This window comes from Lepisma saccharinum, chromosome 16, assembly GCF_977018435.1.
Source record: "Lepisma saccharinum chromosome 16, izLepSacc3.1, whole genome shotgun sequence".
NCBI classification, from domain to species: Eukaryota; Metazoa; Arthropoda; class Insecta; order Zygentoma; family Lepismatidae; genus Lepisma; species Lepisma saccharinum.
In genome coordinates, this window is record NC_139244.1 from 46586882 (window position 1) to 46611342 (window position 24461).

Sequence of the window (24461 nt, forward strand, 5' to 3'; positions counted from 1 at the left end):
AAAGTCCCTGCAGTTTCCCCTCCGTTGGTTCAACTAGGGCCATAAGGAAGCATGCTCCACTCTACCCCTCCCCTCCATGCAGGAGCACTGTGCACAGGAGTCTCAAGTCTGCGCAGGCTCTCTCGCCTGTGGTTCCACTGTCGTTTTGTTAAACAAGAATAATTTTCACAAATGACTGCGCTGGCACAGGCCAAAGGCCCAGTGCAGCCTTAAACCGGGGGTGACAAACTAAAGGTGCATATGCGGGGAACTCCAAGAAAATGAAGAACGAAATATGTTAATGACCTAGTATTTTATTTCTAGAACAATAATTCAAATTTCCATCATTTATTGTAGTGAACATCAGAATATACATAAAATCGACTTTCTAATTGAACAATGTTACTTAGGCCATTTCATGCCTATACATCTAGGACAATATATGCCCCAAATGGGGCTACATTGATTAAACACAACGTGATAATCCAGAGAGGATTTTTTTTTTAATGAACTTAAAACTAACCTAAATACATTTAACACTATCCTAAATAATCTCCATAATGAGCAAATTCTAATCAAAACAGTTAGAAATTAATACGACACCCAACATACCAAGAATAAAACAGCAACCTGTATTCATTTGAAGTCTGTACTAATATATTTTTTGACTAGATCCATATGGGTGGGTCCTGATTTACTCAAGTACCAATTATTAATTGGAATTTTTTTTCTACAGTGGAATGAAAGTGTAACAAAAAAAAGAACAAATTGCACGAAAGGAATATTCAAACATTAAAAAAGGGATGAAATGCATATAAATCAATGCAGTCTGTAGACTGCATCCTTTAGAAAAAATGTAATTTCAAAGATCAGTAGATAAAAGAAGTTCCATACTTTTGTCGTGATATGCTGCTTCTGAGCGTTTAACTGGCCTTTGTTATGAGATGAACAAGAAATATGTAAGAAATCATACTCCATTCCAAATTGAAATTCTGTTGCAAGTTGTTTTGATTCTAAAAATAGAGTCTCAATACACTGAAAACTGGCATAAGAATTGAGGAAATTTTCCAGCCATCTTCACTCATTTCAATATTTTTACTTGTGTTGTAAGTAGATTAAAAAATTAACGAAGAACATGAAGTTGGTTACCCTTCGTACAAGGGAATGTAATAGATCTACATTCTTTCAAATGGGATTGATTCAGCAATGGCACCTACCGAAAGGATTGAAGATCACAGATTAATGCCTTAGAGTTACTGGCTGCATGTTTTGTTGGAAAGGAATTTTCGATTGAAGGTTCGCAAACCACATGAATGAAGTTCTTCTCATATGTGAGTACACAAAGTGGAACACTCGTACAATGACATTCTCCGCAACTCTCCTTTTGTCACACTTATTTTCTTATTGGATTTCATACATTTGATGGGGTAATTGGGGAGACAAAATCCCCCACCTCTATTTTTTTGGTTAGCCCGTTCTATAGTACTTCCTTGCATTACATACACAGCTGGATCCTGGCACTTTTAATAACCTACAGGGGCAAGAAAGGTGAAATAAAATTCAAACCAATCATGTACATACTTGCTTCTCCCATTGCACCAACACATACACACATCAGTTTTCACAGTCATTTACAACAATGGAGATAATCTACCGACTCATTTACATTTTCAGCAATTGAATTTCTTCTTTCTTCAGGAGATGACACAAAGTTTTCTCTGCAACCTTCTTGTTAGCAATATGAATATGGGTCTTGGTTAAATGTAGCCACAGACGTAGCTTCTCTTTTAGGAATATTGTCCATGATGTTGTCAATTCATTACAGGACTCATTTTGGTTCTGAGCCCACCTATAAAAAAAAACACTAATATCTTCTGCAGTATACTGAATTTAACCAATGTAGAAATAATTATCATCTACCTCATATTGGAAACAAGGACAAACGTATTGCTTACACTCACAGGTTCTGCATGTTCCCTAAACACTTCCATGTTGTAGCATTCTACATACTTAAAACCTGAATGGTACACTTCTCCACTTCACTTTGTACACACACCACCATATTTTATTTCTAACTTGCATATTATTTCCCTACACATCTTTCAAACAGCATACAAGTACCATCACTGCAACTGAACTACAGTTTAAAGTGGGAGCCAAACCACTATATGCCTCTACTGGGTATCAAAACCAAAACCCCTTGTTTTTATGATCTTACCACTATGTCACTTTTTTATGCTTTCAATGCAGCTAGACAATGCTAAAGCAATTTCCTTCCTTGCTGTACAATAAATAGAAGTTTCACAACCTGTAAAAGCCAGTATTCAGTGTCTTAAGGAAACGTAATACCTACAAACCACACATCAGGTCACTAATAAATTTTTGCCCTATACTTTTTCTTCCTCAGATCAAATCCATACAGAAACATGGATACAAGAACCAAAGCACAGCCACAGCAGTTATTCAGAACGGGAAACACTCAATTGTGAAAATATTTTCTATTCAACAGACAATACAATTTCAGCATCAGCAAATTTTCACACGTTTGTACCACTCAATTAGAATCATTGTACACTCAGGTGTTTCATGCACAGATGAGCCAAGTAGCACTTTTCCATGGAACTTGGCTCATACAAAGCTGTGAATGCTGGAAAAACGGAAGTTGACCATCTCGAATATTAAAGTACCCAATTTTTAATATTGTACACCATGTTGCTAGTATACTTGGATTATTTGAAGTTCATACAATTTGAAATGACCAGTACATCTTTACACAAAATTTAGCTACCAGCTCTCCACCCTTATGTCTTCATACAAGCTCCAGCCTTAAATACATACTAAGTACATAGTAACTTTAGCATTAGCATAATCTAAATTGGGATTTACAATTGGGAAGTTTAGATGATATAGGTATACAATTTAACCTACAGCTTGCCGTTATAATAATAACAGGACTCTTGAAAGCTAGCAGAACTACATACCTACGAGACACTATAACTACGTGAAGCTCCGAGGCAGAGAAAAAAGAAAAGAAACAACTCAATCTATCATACAGTCAGGCAGTCTGTGCTGGTTGCAATTCCTTCCCCACAATCGTAGGGACTGCTGGGATATTCCTCCTATAATTGGGCATTGTTTTTCTTATATCTCAATATTTACAAATTTTCACAAAAATACTCACAACCCCAGTGGCAGTTTTTGGTTTTTTGTCATCTACATTTACAACAATGTACACTGCGTTGGTTTGTACTTTTTTTTATATACTCCTTGCTACCTCAAGTCACATCCTTGCTGTACAAAGGCCGTGCAGACAAAGCAGAACTTTGCTTTAAAAAACACGACACATGGAATGTGATTTGAAAAATACACATATGAATATTAACAATGGTAATCTGGTAAAGAAATATCTGCAATCAATGCAACAATACTGGAAAAATGATTAATTTTTCCAACTCTTCTCGAAAAGTCTTTCAATATACTCTTTTTTCTTGTTTGAAAACCAATTAAAATTTAAAGTTAGCACATTCATTGAAGTCTGTTTGCAATGAAATTTCTTCCTCTGTTACATGTATTGTGAGACACACTCAACAGCGCACAAGCTAAGCAGCTGCCAAGTTACCACCAGACCATTGGAAACATTCCCCCCCAAAAATAATCAATTTTTCATCAATCAAAAAAAATATAGCTGCTAAACCATACACGCCCTACAAAATTTCAACAATTACACCTTACAGTCTTCCTTTGTCCACACATTCCATCCAAGGCCGTAACCTCTGTACATCAAGGCAGTGTTATTTTTTCTTCTAAGTACAGTCACGGAAAAACTTTTGTTTCATTTTCTTATTTTAAAAAATAGGGCAGTATGGTCTTATTGCCAATGCTGGTTTACTAAGACATTTGTTATTATTATTTTTTTAATAATCTTTAATGGATAGCTAGGAAATAAACATGAGTATTGCAGGGTCCAGGACCGTTTCTGGTGTCAAAGGTTGGATAAAGATGTACATATTTAATATATATATATATCTATATATAGTCTTAGTACCAGGTAAACCAGCACAACCAACACCAAGGACTAATGCTTCATGATCACACCAGACGAAGATAATATAAAACAATAGGAACAAACATGTGCAAGTCAAAATTCTGGCAGTATGTATCAGCCTAGTCTGTCACAAGAAACATGAACCATATTGGAGCATTCACACACACACTCACACATGCAATAAAAGTAGAACTACCAACCTACATCACATGCTTACATAGATATGTCAGAAGTCTACAAGTAAGAACTGATTTCGCAAATGAAGATCAAGAATTGCGAACAAGATTTTAGGTCTCTTCCTTGAATGGATCATCACAGGTGAAAATTTTGTCATTGCCGCCGTAACTGGGAGATCGGGAGACACAGCTGGATCAAGATGCTGATCACATCAGCTCCATTATGGCCACGATACTACTATCATAAGCACCCTACTATGAATTTTTCAACATGAAACTAAAAAATGTTATTTTAGACATCATTGCCTTTAAATTTTGGTAACGTTTGCTAGATTTATGTATGTACCAGCATTCCTACTCTAGAAATGGAAGAGATTCGTGAGAAAATATGCGTGACACAGATCAACTCTGTTCAACAAATTTTCCAAAACACTGCACAAAAACGGAGCCAGCGCTAACACACACTACAAATGCAACAATGTAGAAGAATTGTTGACCAGCCCTAAGATATTTGCAAAGCACTTTCTTAAAGATACATTTTCTACAATACATGTACTTGCTTATGATAGCGAATATGCTAAAGATCATATTTCGATCTAAGTGCAATATCAGCAAAAATACATTTGAGAACATAGTACAATTCCTAACTAGTACATGAATGAACTCTCTCATACCTATTGTGGAGAAACTACCCTATTAACATTTTTTTAAAAGTATTGAAGTTCAACATAGTTACTCAACATAAGTACCCCCTCTCTCTCTCTCTCTCTCTCTCTCTCTCTCACACACACACACACACACACACACACACACAACAACAAACAGATGCATTCTGATTTGAACAAAACCTACCATTAGTTAGAAAGGGAAAAGACGAGCAATCAGTGCAGAATTATGTTGCACTCCACCCAACCACTTCACACACAAGGAAAACATGCTCCTTGTGACAGACTACTTTATATTTATATAATATATATATTTTCTTCAAAGCTTTTACTGTGAATCCCTGAATCACTTATAACCTAAAATACATTCACCTTCACCCAGTGCTACCTACCACTAATACATCAAGTTATTGTCCACAAATTGCACACAGTCTTTTCAGAAGTTCGTTTTGAAAATTTCAGTAATAATTGTAAGCAGGTTTTCTTCTAGAGCCAAATTATTTGAATCCCAAAAAAGTACAGAGGTGGAAACAAGAAAAAAATCACTACATTTCTTCCTGTTTTTCTACTTACTACAAATTGAAGACAACATTTAGATCTTTTCTAAAGTATTTTTAATCATAAGATTGTTTTGTAATGCAAAATCAAGATTAAATTTTCACATTTACAGGCACAAGATATCACCCGGTAGCTTTTCACAATTCATAAATGCATTGTGCTCTCTGCAAACGTTCCTCCATCAATCTGCATTTGTTGCCGGCATGTTCTTCCAAGTAACAAAAGCCGCACTCCGCACCTTGCATTGAGCCCTTTGTATCACATTCTCTTCGTGTTCCACCAGTTTTGCAGATGAAAAATCACAAATATGTTATTTCAGAGGCCAAATCTTATCACAGGAAAAAAATCACAGCCTCCAAGTAATACAACACAGAGAACATGAAACAGTACACAATGTCTTTACAACATGCTAAGAAAGACTTTATCACCGAAGCCGAAGTGCAGCGTTCGCCAGAAAGTGGTAGGCAGCAATGGGGCACCGTCAGGTACAAGATAAGTAACACAGTACATACGTTAAACCCTGATCAATATGATCAACAAAACACCCTCAGACATTAACTCAGTCCAAGCACAATTAAAGATGGTCCATGTAGACTGTGAAGACAAAAGTATTGTGCCCAACCAGCACAAAAATTAAATCCGAGCTCAATCTCTCATCCATTTGCAAACACTTATACAGGAACGGTGGACTATTTTTTTATACGTTTGCACAACTACAGCCAAACAGTGAACAAATAATAATTTTATCTTTACTTGCAGCTGAGTGGGAGAAAAAGACTACACACTACTTTATTCCATGCTGTGTGTGTGTGTGTGAGACTTGAATTTTTAAGGAAGTGGTAGTTCCAAGGAAGAACTCAAAATGTGTTGAAATGTTATTAAACGGAAGGGATGGTATGTCTTCTCTTTCTTTTGTTATGTCACATCACTTTTCTGCCACTTTTGGCTAGTTCCGATACTTTGTTTACTATTATTTTTTTCAAAACAAATTCACATGTTAACTGCTGAGGGTGGAGGGGCCCAGAAGATAAGAAAATTGCAAGAGGGTGAGGGGGAGGGTTGATCTGCCATGCAAGCATGCATTAATCAAAGGAAAAGCAGATACTACATCTGTTCCTTTCTAAAGGTACGTTATGCCATCATTCAATTGTTAAGAAACAAACATTTGCCACTCACTGGTTGCACTGAGAAAAATCTACCCAGCATCTCGTTTAGCATGGACAGTTATACTCCCACTTTCAACAATGGATTTGGTTTTAATTGTCAATCAGAGATCTGTGTACAATGTCACAAAAATAAATTACTTGCACAGGGGTTGCTAACATCTTTGCAATGGACAAATAAACTCTGAAGCTAATAGCTTAAACTACACAAAGTAAGCCTAACCTAAATACTAAATATGGTGCCTTATTATTAGAATGAAGTTTCATTACAGATGTAAGCTTCTGACACTCCATGATAAAGAATAATCATAAAAAGTATCAATTATGAATTTGACATAGCCAGTTGAACAGCTAGTCAGGATAGTGTTCATGATTTTTTTGAAAAGGAGGCTGTATCAGTGGATAGAGTAGATGATATGTTTTTGAAACAAACACTACATTCTTAATGCAATGTCACATTTTGCAAGAGTACCGTTTTGTTTTTTAGTCCACTTTATGTACAGAAAGACTAATCAGGACTGGACATATGGTTTAGAGTGGAATCCGAACCACTATGTGCCCCCACCAGTATTAATTACTAGGTGATGAAGTTACCATTATCCCATTGGGGAGGCACAGAATAATTGTGTTGTAAAGTACAATGTTACGTCAACTGTGGTAATTGTAATTGAAATGACACACTTAAACAGCCATTCATAATTGAAACATAGAGGTTGTGGTATGTAGCTTGCTACATTGCCTGTTCAATGACAAGAGAAGTGTTCCATTGTAATGAAATTTATAAATATTACGCTTCAACATTTGCAGTGTGGTGGGAAGAATACAAGTAATTTCTTTCAAATATTGGTATTATATTGTACAGCATTCCTCACATGAAGGACTAAACTTTTGTAACCATAAGGGGAGGTGATATAGGATCCAGGGGGAGAAATTCTTGTCATAACCTCCCCAAATACAATCCTGACCCTTTGCTATTAATGAGACTCTCTGATTAGGATAGGACGTAAACTCTGATTTAACACACTTCTTACAAAGATGGATTTTCCCTTATACAATTTGGACTAAACAAAGACACTCTAAAGCTTATCACCCACTGAGATGCCGGAAATGCGTCTGTTGCCGCGTTTCTCTACGTCTCAGTGGGCATTAAGCTTAAAGCATTAGGCAAAAACACTAACAAAATGCAATGCAAATAAAAAAATAAATAAAAAAAGTGACATTTGGTACACCGGTTAAGACAAATCCCTATACACTTGCTACTGCTCTTGAACATTTACGCTCATTCATTCCATAACTCCATGACATGCACACACCTCGGAAAACGGCAGTGATTCCACACTGCCTGGGCACAATGCTATCTGAAACCTCCATGGACTCTTGCTACAGAAATATGTTTTCCTACTCTGTCTCTACATCTTCATGTCTCACTCATTTCTCAACGGTTTCATGAGTGATCATCACCTCACCACAAATATATATATACACACCACAGAAAAAAAATAACAGCTATCCTCATGTGAAAATATTAATTTTCTTCTTAAACAATTCTCACTGCAACAAGTGCTTAAGAACAGCGTCAATTATAAATTCAATAGGGAAGGTGAAAGTAGCTGACAGATTGTCGCTGAATAGTGAATAACACACCGAGAAAGTTAAGCACCCTACAACACTACCTTAACAATATAAGCTTCTAAGCCATTATATACATGCAAAAATATATATAACTATCATATATAAATGATATATATTTATAGATATGTACACAAATATATATATATATTTTCTTTTTTGCAGTGACACTGTGCTTAACAAGAGACAAGAAAGAAAAGGTCTTGACAATGGCAAAGGTAACATTAAAGCTTACTACGCTAATGTTAGTTTTTCTAATTAGTAAAGAAGAAATATGGAAGGTTCGAGATCAACTTCAAACGCTTCACATTTATGTTCAAACATCCAATAGAAACTTAGTTCCTTGCCATACCAACTTTCAATCATAGGTCAGACAATGTGTCTTTCTATTCGCTTGCTAAGAACAATGTCGCTATTTTTAAATTTTTTTAAGCCTATCAACATTTAACAATATTCTGTTTATGTACAATAGGATTATCTTACTGACCCCGAAGTTAGTTTCATAAAATTACAAGCAAAGTAGGCATGGAGCTTGCACAAAGACATTACACTATTAAATGGAGAATAACATTCAAATATGTACTGTTTACCCTCACCTAATTTGTCACATTCAATAGAAGAGCTGACATCCTCTTATACAGTCCAGACATGGTCGCGTAATTAAAAGTTTTGAAACTTTGTTCCTGGCCCTCCAATCCACAATGGCTTTACACTTGGCCTGTAGTTGCAGCACAATTTTCATACTTCTAAAATTTTGTTCTACAGTGCGTTTTAAATAATAAATAAAAGGTAACAAACTCAGCACAAACTATGTTGTTACCTTTTTATAAACACCCTGTACTTTCATCACAGAATTATATTTAAAGGATAAATCTGAGGAAGATAGTGTAGGGCAAGCAATTATCTTTTTCTTCTGGATAATACTTTAGCTTGCTTCGTATTTAATACTAAAAAAATCAAACCAAGTATAGTCCAGATGTGTTCCAGGTACATGAAAATTCAGGAGACATTTTCTACAATTCAAGAGTATTATAGACTATTTCTTACAAATGCACATAGGCACACAGAAGAAACTGTAACTACATATGTATCTTTTCTTCTTGTAAACATTGCGAATACTAATAGCACCAATAAGTCTGTTGCAAATTAGGTACAACATTTTGACCACATCAGAGGGTGGAGTAGATATGACACATCACACTCTAAGAAAAAAAAATGATAAAGATAATTGATTGAGGAACTTTGTATCACAAATCTACATAATTACAAATTTGTTTCTCTTTCGCTAACGGAATTTTGTCATGGACTGTTACCCAGTCACCTGAGCGTTGGAAGTCCCGGATTTCATTTAATAACCTTCCTTGTACAACAATGTACTTGTGAACAGGCTACAGAGTAAAATCCTTAGTTCTTTTCAACCTGGAATGGATACACTTGATCCTGCTGAGATTTAGGGGAAAAGGGGGATTGGGGATATTTACACACATAATGACAACAAGATGTTCTCACATACAGAACAATTGGTCTTTGAAGCAGGTGGATGGTTTATGGCATTTTTTTTATACTGGCTGATGATAATGATGATTGTAAATTGACTGGAGCTTTCTATAAGAAAGCCTACATTATGTGATTACGGTTGGTTCCTGGCGGCCCGTTAGTTCTTGCAGCCGGGAGATTTGCAGAGCAATGAGAACTAGGGGTTTCAACACATCCTGCAAAAGATAATCCTGTGTAAATTAAAACTGGATTTTTATTGACAACTTAATAATACATCCAATTATCTGACTAGATTTTTAGTATACTAGGGTGGCTACTTACTCTATTTTCCTATTTTGATACTATTTGGTATGTTTCATAAAGTATGTGATTTAAGGTACAGAAAACAGTATGTTACAGAATCATGCAAACTCACTTAGAAATGAAATTTTGTTGAATTAAAAGGGAGTTTGGATTTCAGAAGCAGTGTAAATTATATTGCGTTTCTTGCTGAATTGCAACTGTTATGTGATAAAGAAAAATAGGATCCTTCATGTAAAACCATAAGTTTGAAACATAATTTGGATTAATTTTTAAAACAAAATTAACAACATAAAGTTTATGGGGAGTTCCTTCTCTCAACCACTACATTCATGAGATTTTATTACTAGATGCAGAGGTGTTTCATGTTTTAATAACATTAATAATAATAATATTTATAGAATTTGCACGTAACTCCAGGAATCCAAGTGAGTATACACCCTGAATATACTGTAAATATGTATGTTTATTAACCTCTTACCTGGATACAAGATACACATGTTTTTCTCCAGTGTAACGAGCATTTATTTTGTAACATAAATCAATGCTATTTAGCAGCTGATGTTAATGGGACTGACTAGTTTGAGGTGATGTCATGACTCCTCAGTAATATCTGTTGTAGTAATTGATATTTTGTCCAAATCAGGATACATACTGCAGGAACCTATGTGATGCTCTTATATCCACAATATACAACTACTGTGTGTTTTAATACTTAATGTAATAAATATATTGCAGTAACAGATTTTCTCTGCCATTGTAGAAACCTAAGGAAAAGCCCAGTGAATGTTACACCCACATCACAAATATTTTCTCTTAACAGGTAAAACAGTCTAATGAGTGCACATCAGCTCTGAGACTATTCACACCAGTTTTTCTAATATAGTCCTTAGCAAAAAAATACAAAAGTGGAACTAATTTAAGTTGATGAATGATTAAATGTGCAACTTGTAACAAAAATAATGGAGATGAAATCTCTATCAAAAACAAATTTAAAAACAGTGAATCAAAGAACTAAAATTACGATGTGATTGATAAAGCTGAGGCAGTAAAGCAGTGCTTGGCTCACAGCGGAACAAGACAAACAACATAACCAAGTGCCACGCCTTGTTAGCCTGCAAGAATGCAGTTCCAAAGGAAACCTTGATCTCACATTTCTCAGAGGACCAAGATGAGAAAACTTGTAAGGCATAAATGTATAGAATGAATCATGGTTCAGCTGTACTGACTAGCTCTAGTGGTTCCTTCGGAATTTACCAATTATATGCAAAGAATATGAATAAACACTGTAGTAAATTAATGATAAAACTGGTTGATTGATTTGCTTTATTTTACTTTGCTTTTAGTGCCACTTTTGGCTACTTTGTGAAGATGGGGATGGGTGATGACATGATGAAATTGATAAACGGATATTCGCAAACATCCATGCCCAGGCAGAGATTCGAACCCGGGACCACTGGCTTTATAGTGTGATGTGATAACCACTCTGTCACAGGGGCTGGCTTTAATGATAAAAGAGTAGCTCTGTAATATATATAGGCGTTGACTTGGAAAAAAAATTCCTATATTTCGGTTCTACATGAAATAGCAAACTTACCAAAAGATATATATTGAAAAAATCTCACAATAACAGTACACTAATGCATTAAAATTTGGCCACTACAGAAAATAATTTATTACCACTATCTGAGACAACATACCTGTGCACTCAACTTGTATTTGCTTTGATCAGATTCGTAGCTGTCCACATACATGCGAATAGTTGCTCCTGAGCTGCCAGTGCCGGACAAACGGAAAATAATACGAGATCCATCTTCAAATAATATTCTCACTCCCTGCAAAACCGTATCATTATTAAATATTTTATTCAGCAATTATGATGCAAAACAAGAAACAATTAAAAACAAATCTGTACTAATAGGAATCAACATCAGTCTGGAAAGTTACTGAAAATGAAGAGAATATATTTCCAGATTTTGCATTTTTCTGCATTATACATTGAAACCTCGTGTAAAGGTAAATTAAAGTTCTCTGTGCATATAGCACCGAGCCATGAAGGCACATTTAGAGAATGTGGAGATAGGACCCCCCACACATTCTCGATCTCCCCCAGTTTGGAGGTGATGTGATCAGCACCATGCTCTGGCTGCCTTTACTCCCCAGGTACCCATTCATTTGAGGCTGGGCGAGCCCCAGAGCTGCTTTACGTGGGCACAAGACCGAAAAAATTCCAACCTTAGATCATCCACTGCGGGAATTGAACATGGTCAGATGTCCTACTTTACTTTGGTCCTCTGAAAAATGCAAAAACGAGGTATCATTGTATATGCTGTTGTGCTACATGTTTCCTGATTTTTCAAGTCTTTTGAATGGTTTTTCAGAATCTCCTCACCAGTGCAAACCCTCATAGCTATATTACATAAATAACTTGAGAATAATTTTTCTTGTAGTCCACGGTTATTACAAGTATAAAAACACAGTCTTCATCAGACATTTCTTTTTTAGTTTGATTAAAGATCACCCACCAATCAAACTAACAATACATGTCTGATAGAGACAGCATGTGTTCTCCTGAAACGTCACAACAAAAAAAAACAACTATGTTTTTATACTTGTAACAACTGTAGACTAGAAGAGAAATAATTCTACAATGCATACATACAAGAAAAACCAGAGAATATAATAAGAAAAGTTTCTCTAGCAAATATGTTAGAAATGCTTCTATACTATACTGTAGCTTGCAACATAGTTTACAGCTGCAAGATAATGCTACCTAGAAGTAAGAGCACTAAGAAAAAGAATGAACATGACAGGTTAATTGATGCATACTGAACGCAGACAGTAATATCATATATACAAGTAAATTGCAACACTAACTTAGTTATTATAGTATTATGAGGAATCTCTACACAGAAATGTGAAATTTCTTTGTCACAATGAGCAGTGAATTTTGTGTTCTAATATTTATGAGAAATTTTGCACCCACTTCATTAAAATGCTCAGTGGTGACATACATAGCTTTATGTGCTTTTTGCATCTTAATAATAAATAAACAATATTGCTGGACATACCTGATTCTTTGCAATACTGCCATCAATTGGATCGGTATATTGAAAATTATCACCTTTGGCAACTTTATATTTCTTCCCCTCTGCTGTTAATTCTTTTCCAATGAAATCTGCTGATGTAGCTAGCTTTTCAAGATCAGCCATCATCTGATTGCAGGGGGCTGCTTCACAGTTCTCGTAATCATACCTGAAAGACATCATTCTTCAAAATATCGAATATTGGTGAACCCTACAGGTGCATTGAAGTAATGGAACAATAAAATTTATTTATATGGAGGTGTGGCACATTGTGATTTGCTTGGCCATATTTCGAAGCAAGAGTTATACATGTACAATCTTGATCATCTTTCACTTAACTGTAAGTGTGTGCATAGAAATGGCTGACATGCGTTGTTTTTTGTTGACGAGAGGTGGGTGGGGAGTGAATTGGTTCAAGAATATTCTTACTCCGGGAAGACAATTAGATAAATGCAATGTACCTTTGGAAACCAATAATTCATCAACAGCATCTCAACAGGAAAACAATTTGTGTGTTATTGTAACACTAACACTGAAGTGTAGCGCGATCAAGGCCACGATCATTCACATATGTGACTGTTCCCTCTACCAAGGAAACCATGCTTCAACAATTACATCACACATGCCACATGAAGTAATTTAATTCAGTTTCATTACTTTGAAGTGTCCACTGTAGATATAATGTAGGGGTATAGGGACTTCCTAGGCATGCTGTATTAAATTAAACAATTTTAAATCAAGGAAAAAGCTATAACGAAAAGAAATGTCCTACAAAATAATAAGATTAGAACAATATGCCCATAGCTGAGAATTGTTGGAAAATAAAACAAACTAAGAATGAATCAAAATAGAGTACACAGAACTTCTGAACTTGTTTTATACAGTAAATAAGAATTTTTTAAGCTAGTCATATTTGAAACAACTGTTGTTGAAAAAAGGTTCATACATCATAATTATGGGAAGACTACTATTAACCAGTAGTGGATGGAGCCTGTAAAGTCTCTCCAAATTGGAACTTTTTCAAGTGTTAAATATAAAATCATAGCTTGAAAAATAATTGTCGTAGAGAGATGAAATAGTCCTTTTTCCATAATGACAGGGCCTTTAGTGGAGATGAAATTTATACATTGTACCTCCCAATAATGAAAGCTAAAGGAAGAAGAAAATCGAAATTTAACAAAGAAATTAGTATTTGGCACACCTCCTGTGGCCATCACCACAACAAGCAAAGTGAACGAAAAAATGCAGTACATTCCTACAACCATGCAAAGTTACACTGAAAACAGGTCGATTCCAAATTCTTTGTAAAGCTACTACAGGGTCCTACTAATTTTTCTGACTTTTTCCAGGCAATTCAAACACGTTTTTAGACCATTCTGTCATTTTCTAATTTGAGTTCTAAGTGCTAAAATATACTTGTTATTCAAGGAAATCAATATTGTTCAAAATGAATGCATATAAAAACAATTTTATGTAGACTATCTCCCATCAAGAAGTGGTTTCAATAAAAAAAAAGGATTATTTTCCTTTCCCAAATCCAGGTAAGTACCAAAAACAATTCTCAAACTATTCCATGTTTTTAGGCACATTTTCAAAATTCCCCAACCTTTTCATTAGTTGGTTGATTTACCTGACTTTTCCAGGTCAGTTGGAATCCTGTACTATAAAGTAATCGCTAAAGAGTGGTGAATAGTCATCCTTCATAGCACACTTACCATTCTAGGAAATATTCCAAGTTCAGCTAAGAATACCACAAAGTTCTGAACACTAAATCACACCAACATCGTGACTGTTCAAGTTTCCTAGAATGGAATACAGTCATGATGTTGGTGTCATTTAGTGTTCAGAACTTTCTGGGATTCTTAGCTGAAATTTGAATGTAACTGTTATGATCTCTTTGAATTCAATGTTTACAATACCGCTTCCTTTTATTTTGTATGTGTACAAGTACACACAATACTTTTTATCCACTTGATGAGAACCGTCACACAGAAGTAATTTTAAAACTAGCTGAAAGGAGGGTGGCAGGTGTTGGGAAGTACAGTAGAGCGTCGATTATCCAAACGTCGGTCAACCGAACGACCGCTTAACCAAACTGTGTACTCGCTCACTTTCAGATATCTGTAATGAAAAAAGTACGTGACTTAGCTGCTCGTAAGCGTGTAGGCTTGCTTAGACAGACCAAAATAAAGGATTTTTTTAAACGTTAATTTTGTGTACTGTGTGTATTGTTCATGCAAAATGCGTATGTAATATGTACATATTTTTGTTTAATAAACTGTACCACATACTATATATTCCTACTAAAGTTGCCTTTGTACGTTACTTTGTAATACATACTTAAAGAGATGCCTGTTTTTATGAATAAATTTACTGTACAGTACTTCTTTTTGGCAAATAAACATGTACAGTTCGATTATCCGAACAAACCAGTTTTCCGAACACCCATGTCCCCCAATTACTTCGGATAATCGACGCTCTACTGTATAAATTCTCCACCTACTAACCTTGTGAAGAAATTTCTACCATATTTTGTCCAATGTCTCATCAACATCTCCTCTACACTCACTTTGTGGTGTGCCAGCACTGATAGCCATGCAAGCACCGCCCACAAGCCATCTTTCTCACGGATGTGATCGGAGCCTGTCCTGAAAAGAGAATGATAATTCAATGCCAATATGCTCATGCACCATTAACTGTAAATCATTGCGAGAGAGAACAAGCTGCAACTTATCTTTTTTTTGTTGTTCGAGGAGGGGGGGATGCACATAAAACTTTGACATCGTGTGGATTCTTCTGGAGGTCGTACATGATTTGGATAAAAAGGGAGATTGTTAAAATGTAGTTAGAAGTTAAAATCAAGGTAGCAGTTGCTTGTTACAATGAGTTTCCTTCCATGTCTAACTGGCAACTGCTACCTTGATTTTAACTTTTACCTATCTTTAATCTCGACTTACTCAAATCTTGTCTAACTTTCTGTTCAAGCCACAAGATGTGGTGAAGGCTTGAGGAAGTTATGGTACGTGGTCCCTTCTACAACCAAAATAAGGATGAATGTTACTAGTATGAAAATGTTGGCATGTGGTGTAACTTATGCTTTACAGAAAGACTTCTATACTCATCAATTCCACATTAATGAATAAATGTTATGCAACAAACATACAAAACAGATACCCTATGCTGCTTTTCTGGCTCTTTAGGCTAATCACAATGATGATGATGAATGATAATCAGATGAAATGCACACAAAATAATTCCCATGCAACACAAGTCCTAGCCTGTGTGTGTGTGTCAATGCTCCTGACAAAGAAAATATATTTCTAACATACCAATATTACTTTTGAAGTAAATTCACAGGTTAACAGTAAATATATATACCCAGTCGTGCCATAAGTTCTGTCCCTAAGTGCACGAGCTCCACACGGCCCATTCGACTGACGTCCGCGACCAGCTGTGTTTACAATAGGTCGTGCGCATCCTGTAGCGTAAACCAGTCCCTAGTTTGTGGCTTGTCCAGTTAACATGGAATGGGGCAGCAAGGAGAATTGGATCGCTGTGATCACGTTGCATAAGTGCAAGAAGTCACCGGTGGAGTTTTTCTATCTTCTAAAGCCATTACAAATTACGCAAAAATTTGTGTATCGTTGCATCAACCAGTTCAACGACATCTCCTCTATCGATGACAGAACTAGAAGTTGCCGTCTGCGCACTTCACGGACGCCAGCAGCTGTGAAAGCTGTAGCTGCTCGAATTCGTCGAAAACAGAAACTTATGGCACGGGAGATGAAAAAATTTTCACCGTACAAGAAAAATTCAACCGGCAAAATGACAGGATTTATGCCCACAGTTCTCGGGAAGCTGCCAACAAACTTCCTACGGTCCAACGAGGCCACCACCCAGCTTCAGTCATGGTTTGGTGGGGCGTGTCGTACGACGGTGTCACCCAGCTGCACTTTTGCGAACAGGGAGTCAAGACCAAGGCTGCAAATTACCAGAACGATGTTTTGGAGAAGGTAGTTAAACCATTGAATCACACTCTCTTTTCTGGTGAAGATTGGACATTCCAGCAAGACTCTGCGCCGGCACACAGGGCGAAGATGAACCAGCAGTGGTTGGCCAACAATGTTCCCAACTTCATAGCCGCAGAGGATTGGCCCTCTGGAAGCCCGGATCTCAACCCACTGGACTACCGCCTTTGGGACTACTTAGAGGAGAAGGCCTGCAAGAAATCTCACCGCAATATTGAGTCGCTTAAGGCCGATTTAGTGAAAGCAGCCGCTTCCATACCCCAAGATGTGGTGAGTGCTGTGATTGACACGTGGCCTCAACGATTGAAGATGTGTGTGCAGGCCAAAGGAGGCCACTTTGAATAGACTATGTTTTGTTTCGTTCCTGTGTCCCTAATGTACCCTTGGCAATAAAGGATTTAGTGTACTACAACATTTTGTGTTATTTACACCTATTGGAATGGGGGACAGAACTTATGGCACGACTAGGTACGTTCCGAAGGTAGGAAAATGTTTCTGAAGACTATTTAACCAAGTAATGCTATTTTTTTTGGGGGGGGGGGATTAATTTCCTTAAAACAACCAGTCCAATATGGGATTCAGGGAAGTATTTTACAAGGACTTCTTGTTTTAATTTATAACCCATGTTCTGAAAACTTTGTCTACATAATTACCTTAAATTTCTGAAGTTGGACTACTTGACTGAAATATAAAATTCTTTTACGATCTAACACATTTTAGCAAAGCTAAATATCTGATTTATACAACTTACCCAAAACTTTCTTCCCCACACACTGAGAGCCTCCCAGCATCCATCAGGTTCCCGAAGTACTTCCAACCAGTTGGAACTTCAAAGAATTCAATGCCTGTCTCTGCTGCAACCCTAGGTAAAAAGTTTCAATTGCCATTAACTATGAAATTATAGTCAAAGTAAACCATTATAAAGAACCCTTGCAAAGTTAACAATATCATTCAATATAGCTTACCAAGCAGGGCAATAACTACAGGGAGACCAAGTGATAAATGCGTAACTATTTTGATAATCTTGCCATGTCTCAGAAGATATAGTATTGTGACTTCACTATGAACACTACATGATGCAATGGTCTCTTGGGGACCAAGACCACTGCTCTAAATTTGTAATATTGTTACCTTTCTGGGTAACAGATGATAAACTGACAATGCCCGAGTGGGGAGCAGCTATCTTTTAGCCAGATTTTCCTCTAAATATGTATACTTCCAACTGAAACCTTAAACACACAATTAAACAGACAAGTTACAACTTGCACCAGAAGGAAGGAGGACCACACCAGGAGACCAACATGAGAGAAGTGAATAAATATTAACTTTATTGCAATGTAAACATGAAGATGACAAGTGTGTAGTGAAAAAGGTACACATCAATGTGTTTTGCAAATAGACACCAAGAAGTGAAATGCAACAGATTGAATAAGCAAAATATAAATGTCAGAAACTTGGCTCTCACAGCAGTAGCGGCTTCTGCCTATTCGCACATGCACACCCAAATAAATATGCAATGCAATTATTTTTATTATACTTATTCACTGAACACTATCTCCTTCACGTTCCCACACCCCACTGCTCCATTGGCTTCGATTCTTCGATTTACCAGCACCTGCCACTGAGATGCGTTCGCTCTGAACACAAGTCGTCGTGTGCTTGTCTGCTGCTGTTTGCAGCAAGCAAGGAGTGAAAAGAGATTGGCGCCTGTAGCTAGCAGTATTATAGGTTTTACGCACACTGCAATGTCTGTGTTCACGATACAGCAGTGTTGCAATCCTATTCCATTTGAGATCGTGTGGTGGAGTAGAGATTTACATAATCGTAAATCGAGGGATTTTTTTTTGGGAAAAGGGACATTTCTATGGTATCTTCGCCCACCCTGTTCCGAGCATGACAGGACCAAGGAACAAGGCAGGAGGGAGGAGAGGACAACTGAAAGCGAAACGCGTGCTTTAAACAATGTCTTGTCTTATGTTCCCTTTACTTGGCCAAAATAAACTGTTCTTGTGGGGCTGTAGTCGAATTATCCACCAGGAAGGGGGAGGGACATGTGGATCAGTAAGCTGTTTCCATTGTGTGGCAAAATTGTTATACTATCAAAAGCTCGTTCCTGTTTCATTGCAAAGTGGTAATGATGAATGGGAAAACTGTACATAGCGAAAGCAGAGACGTAATACTTAACGTTGTTGGGCAGACATATAATTTTTAACGCTGTTGAATATTTGGAGGGAAGTTAGCTCAAAGTGCGCAACAACTGCAGTAATAAGACAAAATTCTGAAGTACGAAGCAGGGCAGTGTGGGCTGAGTGAGTGCTGTCATTTTCTTTATTTTTTATTAATTTTCTTGATTTCGATTGAGTTTGTTGGTTTGGTCAGTCGGTCGTTAGAAATAAACAACTGCTAGATAGATTATAAATGATTTTCTGCATATTGTCGTTGGATCGGTTACCTTGTTTGCGGGAGTGGCTCAAGATAAAATTTTCATCCGGGCAAGATGGAATTTTGGTGTCTCCTACTTTCCACCTTCCTCCAATATGTCATAACCATGTTTTATATATATATATATATAAATCAAATAAGGTAAAAGGAAACACTCACCGGACAGTAGGAAAATTCAAAATTTTCGCTAATTTATAGCATCATCGGTGTGAGAAGAAACAGAAGACGGAACTGGAAGTTGGGGTCCTGCAGAGTTGCCAGGTCCCCATTGAAGAAGAAGCGGTGCGTAGAACGAAAAAACACTGTTTCGTCACCAGGCTCGTCGTAAACTGTGAGTGTGTAGGATGAGTTGGGAGGGAGGGTGGGTGAGGGTTGGGCATTACTGGGTGGCCTTGTTCAGGCCAGGTGGAGTGGTTGCACTCATGGCCGATATATAGGCCCTCTCCCATCTTTTGCGAACAGAGGTGTTGGCTGGTTGGGGTAGGAGGTGGATGATCGCTACCCGGAAGCAGTCGTTGAAAGTGATGTTGTGGTGGTTGGTGTGGACGGCGACAGTGAAGTCCAGGTTGTGGGTGGAGGAGCGGTGGTTATTGATGCGGAGGTTGAGGGCCGTTGATGTTTCCCCCAGGTAAAAATCACCACAGATGTTGCAGGTGAGGATGTAGATAAGGTTTGAGGCATGGTAGGTCCCTTTGGGATGGAGGGTAAATTTGCCAGTGGCCGTGTGCACCTGGAGGGTGTGAGAAGTGATGAGGATGGGACAGGTCTTGCACCTGGGTCGGTTGCATTTATGGGCAGGGGGGTGTTGGATGTGTGGTGAAGGAGTGTTGTGGACCAGGATGTTTTGGAGGTTAGGGGGGCGTTTGAAAACCACCCTGGGTTTGTCGGGAAATATGTTTTTGGTTTCGGGATCACTGTGGAGGATTGGGAGAAGAGAGTGCAGGCACACACACACTGCACTCTCTTCTCCCAATCCTCCACAGTGATCCCGAAACCAAAAACATATTTCCCGACAAACCCAGGGTGGTTTTCAAACGCCCCCCTAACCTCCAAAACATCCTGGTCCACAACACTCCTTCACCACACATCCAACACCCCCCTGCCCATAAATGCAACCGACCCAGGTGCAAGACCTGTCCCATCCTCATCACTTCTCACACCCTCCAGGTGCACACGGCCACTGGCAAATTTACCCTCCATCCCAAAGGGACCTACCATGCCTCAAACCTTATCTACATCCTCACCTGCAACATCTGTGGTGATTTTTACCTGGGGGAAACATCAACGGCCCTCAACCTCCGCATCAATAACCACCGCTCCTCCACCCACAACCTGGACTTCACTGTCGCCGTCCACACCAACCACCACAACATCACTTTCAACGACTGCTTCCGGGTAGCGATCATCCACCTCCTACCCCAACCAGCCAACACCTCTGTTCGCAAAAGATGGGAGAGGGCCTATATATCGGCCATGAGTGCAACCACTCCACCTGGCCTGAACAAGGCCACCCAGTAATGCCCAACCCTCACCCACCCTCCCTCCCAACTCATCCTACACACTCACAGTTTACGACGAGCCTGGTGACGAAACAGTGTTTTTTTCGTTCTACGCACCGCTTCTTCTTCAATGGGGACCTGGAAACTCTGCAGGACCCCAACTTCCGGTTCCGTCTTCTGTTTCTTCTCACACCGATGATGCTATAAATTAGCGAAAATTTTGAATTTTTATACTGTCCGGTGAGTGTTTCCTTTTACCTTATTTGATTTTTACTTAGCCCTTTTGGCCCTCCTTGCTTTTATCCATTATATATATATATATATATATATATATATATATATATATATATATATATATATATATATATGGTTTTAATGAGGAAAAATAATACCCTTATTTAAAAAATACTATCACACCGTTAAGGAACATGTTTATTGTAGGTATGTGTTGATTTAACACCTACATAATGACATCAAAACAATGATTATCTCTTATCTTAGATGATTTTTGCAATATACTTATTAAGTTATTCAGCAGTAGCTTCAATTAGGGATGGGCCGATGTGAACATTTGGCCAATACCGATATAAAATTTACCGATACCAATAACAGATATAAAATTAGAAATGGTCCTTGAAGAACCTGAAATGTTCATTGATCTCCTTAATAAATGTGTATTTTGAGGTGACTATAGTGCAAGAGAAGCTAAATATTTAGTAATATAATTAAGCCTTGTTTCCATATTAAAAACACTAATTTGCTGACCAATACAGATTTATTAAGATATTAGTGTTTTTAAATATTTAGACATTTACTTTTTAGAAACAAGAACATGGAAATTATCCATAAAAATTACGACAAAAAGGCAGAATTTTGTGCTAAATTATAAGATATTTATTGATATATCGGATCGTTAAAATAATCGGTAATTTTACCGATAAACCGATATGCCTACATCGGCCGATACTGATAGAGTACCGATTAATCGGTCCCATCCCTATCAACAATAAATCCAACTCTTTTTAAAACAAATTGCCACGCAGCCTGTGGAGGCACATAGTGGTTCGGACCGCTCTTTAAATTATAGATCGTGTCTCTATTTGCTTTTCTGTGCATAAAGTGTACTAAAAAATAAACTCACACTTAGGATTTGGCTCTAATCAAGGAGGATGCCCCGGTTTGGTGCCCGATCCTGCTTGTTGTTATTATTCTTGTTCACATTTATCAGCGAAGCAAAGGGGAAAGTTTTTACTAAATAATTTGCAAATCATCAATAATATCGAATATTGTAGATCAGCATTTCTATGTTTATAGTGACTTTGTCAGGTTATCAAATGTTGAATTAGCTATACCCAATAACATCGCTCTTTTCGTGATCGATGGAAAATTCGTCGCGGAAAATTCATCACTCATCCTCATCTTTGCAATTAGCCAAAAGTGTCTGAAATGAAAAGTAAAATAAACCAAATCAATCAAGAAATAAATAAATATATAATAAATGGTGTGCGTGTGTGTGTGTTCTTCCAGAAAGCTACATCAAAAAGGTGTTTACTTGCTTGTAAAAGTTCTACAATGCAAGCAATATATACACAAAACAAGAATTATCTTAGAAACAATATGTTCCCAAAGCAAACTTATGCATATGTCCCAGAGATCATTTAACAGTTAAACGATAAGACAAAGCTAGTTTGCAAGTGATATTTGAGATCAATTTGAGACCTGTTCCTTTCCATCACTCCATTCCTCACTTTTATTCTCAGTTCAGAAAAAATTTAATAATGATTCTGTAATACAATATGAAAATTAAACCAATTTACCTGTCAACAGCTCCACCCGTTGGCATACTTCGAGCATATCCTCTAACACCAGTCTTTTGGAAGTATGGAATAGTATTTAGGTTTGCTGCAAGAACTGCTAAGGAATCTGATGGTGTAACAAAGAAGGCTTTCCTACCAAGGATCATGTTACGGTCCTACAAAAACAAATAATATTTACTTAGTACCGATATACTTTATACGTGATGATAGTAAGACAAATAGGCATTTTGATATTTCAGTAAAATATCTGATACTTCTACATTAGAATGAAAGTTAATGACAGCTACTAACTCAGGGCCTATAAGTGATATGATATACAAACAGCAATTAAAGAACAACTACTTCATGTGGTCAATTGTGTTGTAGGTAAAATGTTTTACATGTTGTTACAAGTTCAACGAAAATATGCAATAATTTCCACTTATACGTCTTTACCCACTTGCCATTCAGAAACTACAAAAGATCAGATCTAGACATATGGGAGACAAAATATGCAAACTAACAGAAGCTTTCAGAATCTGCAATGAGATTTTTAGCTTCAATTAGCTATTTTTATGTTTTGGTCCAATATTTGTTAATGAACTCGATGGAAGTTGAATGTATCATGATGTATGTTGTTACATAGTGATGAAGCAAGTTGCAATAGCCCACAGTAATGCTGTACTTGCTTCCAAACAGGGTGGCTACTCTAGGACCATGATAAAATTCAAGTATAATTCCCGGTTTTCAAGGCGAACTTTCCAAAAATTCAAGCAGATGTTTTCTCTATTTCAACCTTAGGTATTACCGCCTCTCAACATCCACACACAAATATCTTAATAATATAAAGGGTCTCTGTGATTCCAACATCAAAAAATTATAATTCAATTAAACGGTATATGTAATATAATTAAAATATTTAATTTAAGGTGCTGAGTTTCTATTTACAATCAGAGGAGCAACCACGAATTTTTGTCTGAGCGGGTGGGGAGAAACTGCCAGGATAAACGTACTAATACACTAATAATAATAGTAGTGTTAATAATATTTTAATTATAATAATTATTATTATTGATTTGTTTTATTTTACTTCGCTTCTTGTGCCACGTTTGGCTAATTTGCGAAGATGGGGATGACTGATATGATGAAATTGATGAACGGACAGCCACAAACATCCATGCCCAAGCCGGGACCAACATTGTTATTATTATTAATAATAGTAGTAGTATCAAAGACGTTATTATCCTCGTGAATTATGCAAAAAGGGGGTAGAAGTTGGTGCTAAAGCATTTGTGTTCGAACAAACAATTTCAATTATTTTTTCAACATGTTCAATTTCATAATGGAAAACAAGCAAACAAACTATTTTTGAGACAGAAAATGCTTGAAAAATGCATTCCAAATATAATTCTTTTCTACATTAACATGAATAACTTTCATGCACGTTATATGTTTCACATTATTCAAAGTTTCTTTAATACATATTATATACAACATATATTATTTAAATACATTACACAACCAATTCATCCATCTCACAACAAACCAACAGCAAAAATTAACATAAATTGTCTCAAATGTGTACGCTCCCTTTCCTC

At 37.0% G+C, this 24461-nt stretch overlaps 1 protein-coding gene across 1 annotated transcript in view; it reads right to left on the minus strand.

The window, feature by feature from the left end:
- Positions 1-273: 273 nt before the first annotated feature.
- The window catches only part of Pgm1 (phosphoglucose mutase 1), a 37699-nt gene continuing 13511 nt past the window's right edge, over positions 274-24461 (minus strand). The window contains exons 6-11 of the mRNA XM_083138116.1: positions 22885-23039; positions 17878-17988; positions 15606-15746; positions 13084-13267; positions 11713-11847; positions 274-9927 (exon numbers count right to left, since the gene is read on the minus strand). Coding sequence (XP_082994242.1) covers positions 9838-9927; positions 11713-11847; positions 13084-13267; positions 15606-15746; positions 17878-17988; positions 22885-23039 — 816 coding nt within the window. The 3' untranslated portion in view covers positions 274-9837. The remainder of the gene's footprint in view (positions 9928-11712; positions 11848-13083; positions 13268-15605; positions 15747-17877; positions 17989-22884; positions 23040-24461) is intronic.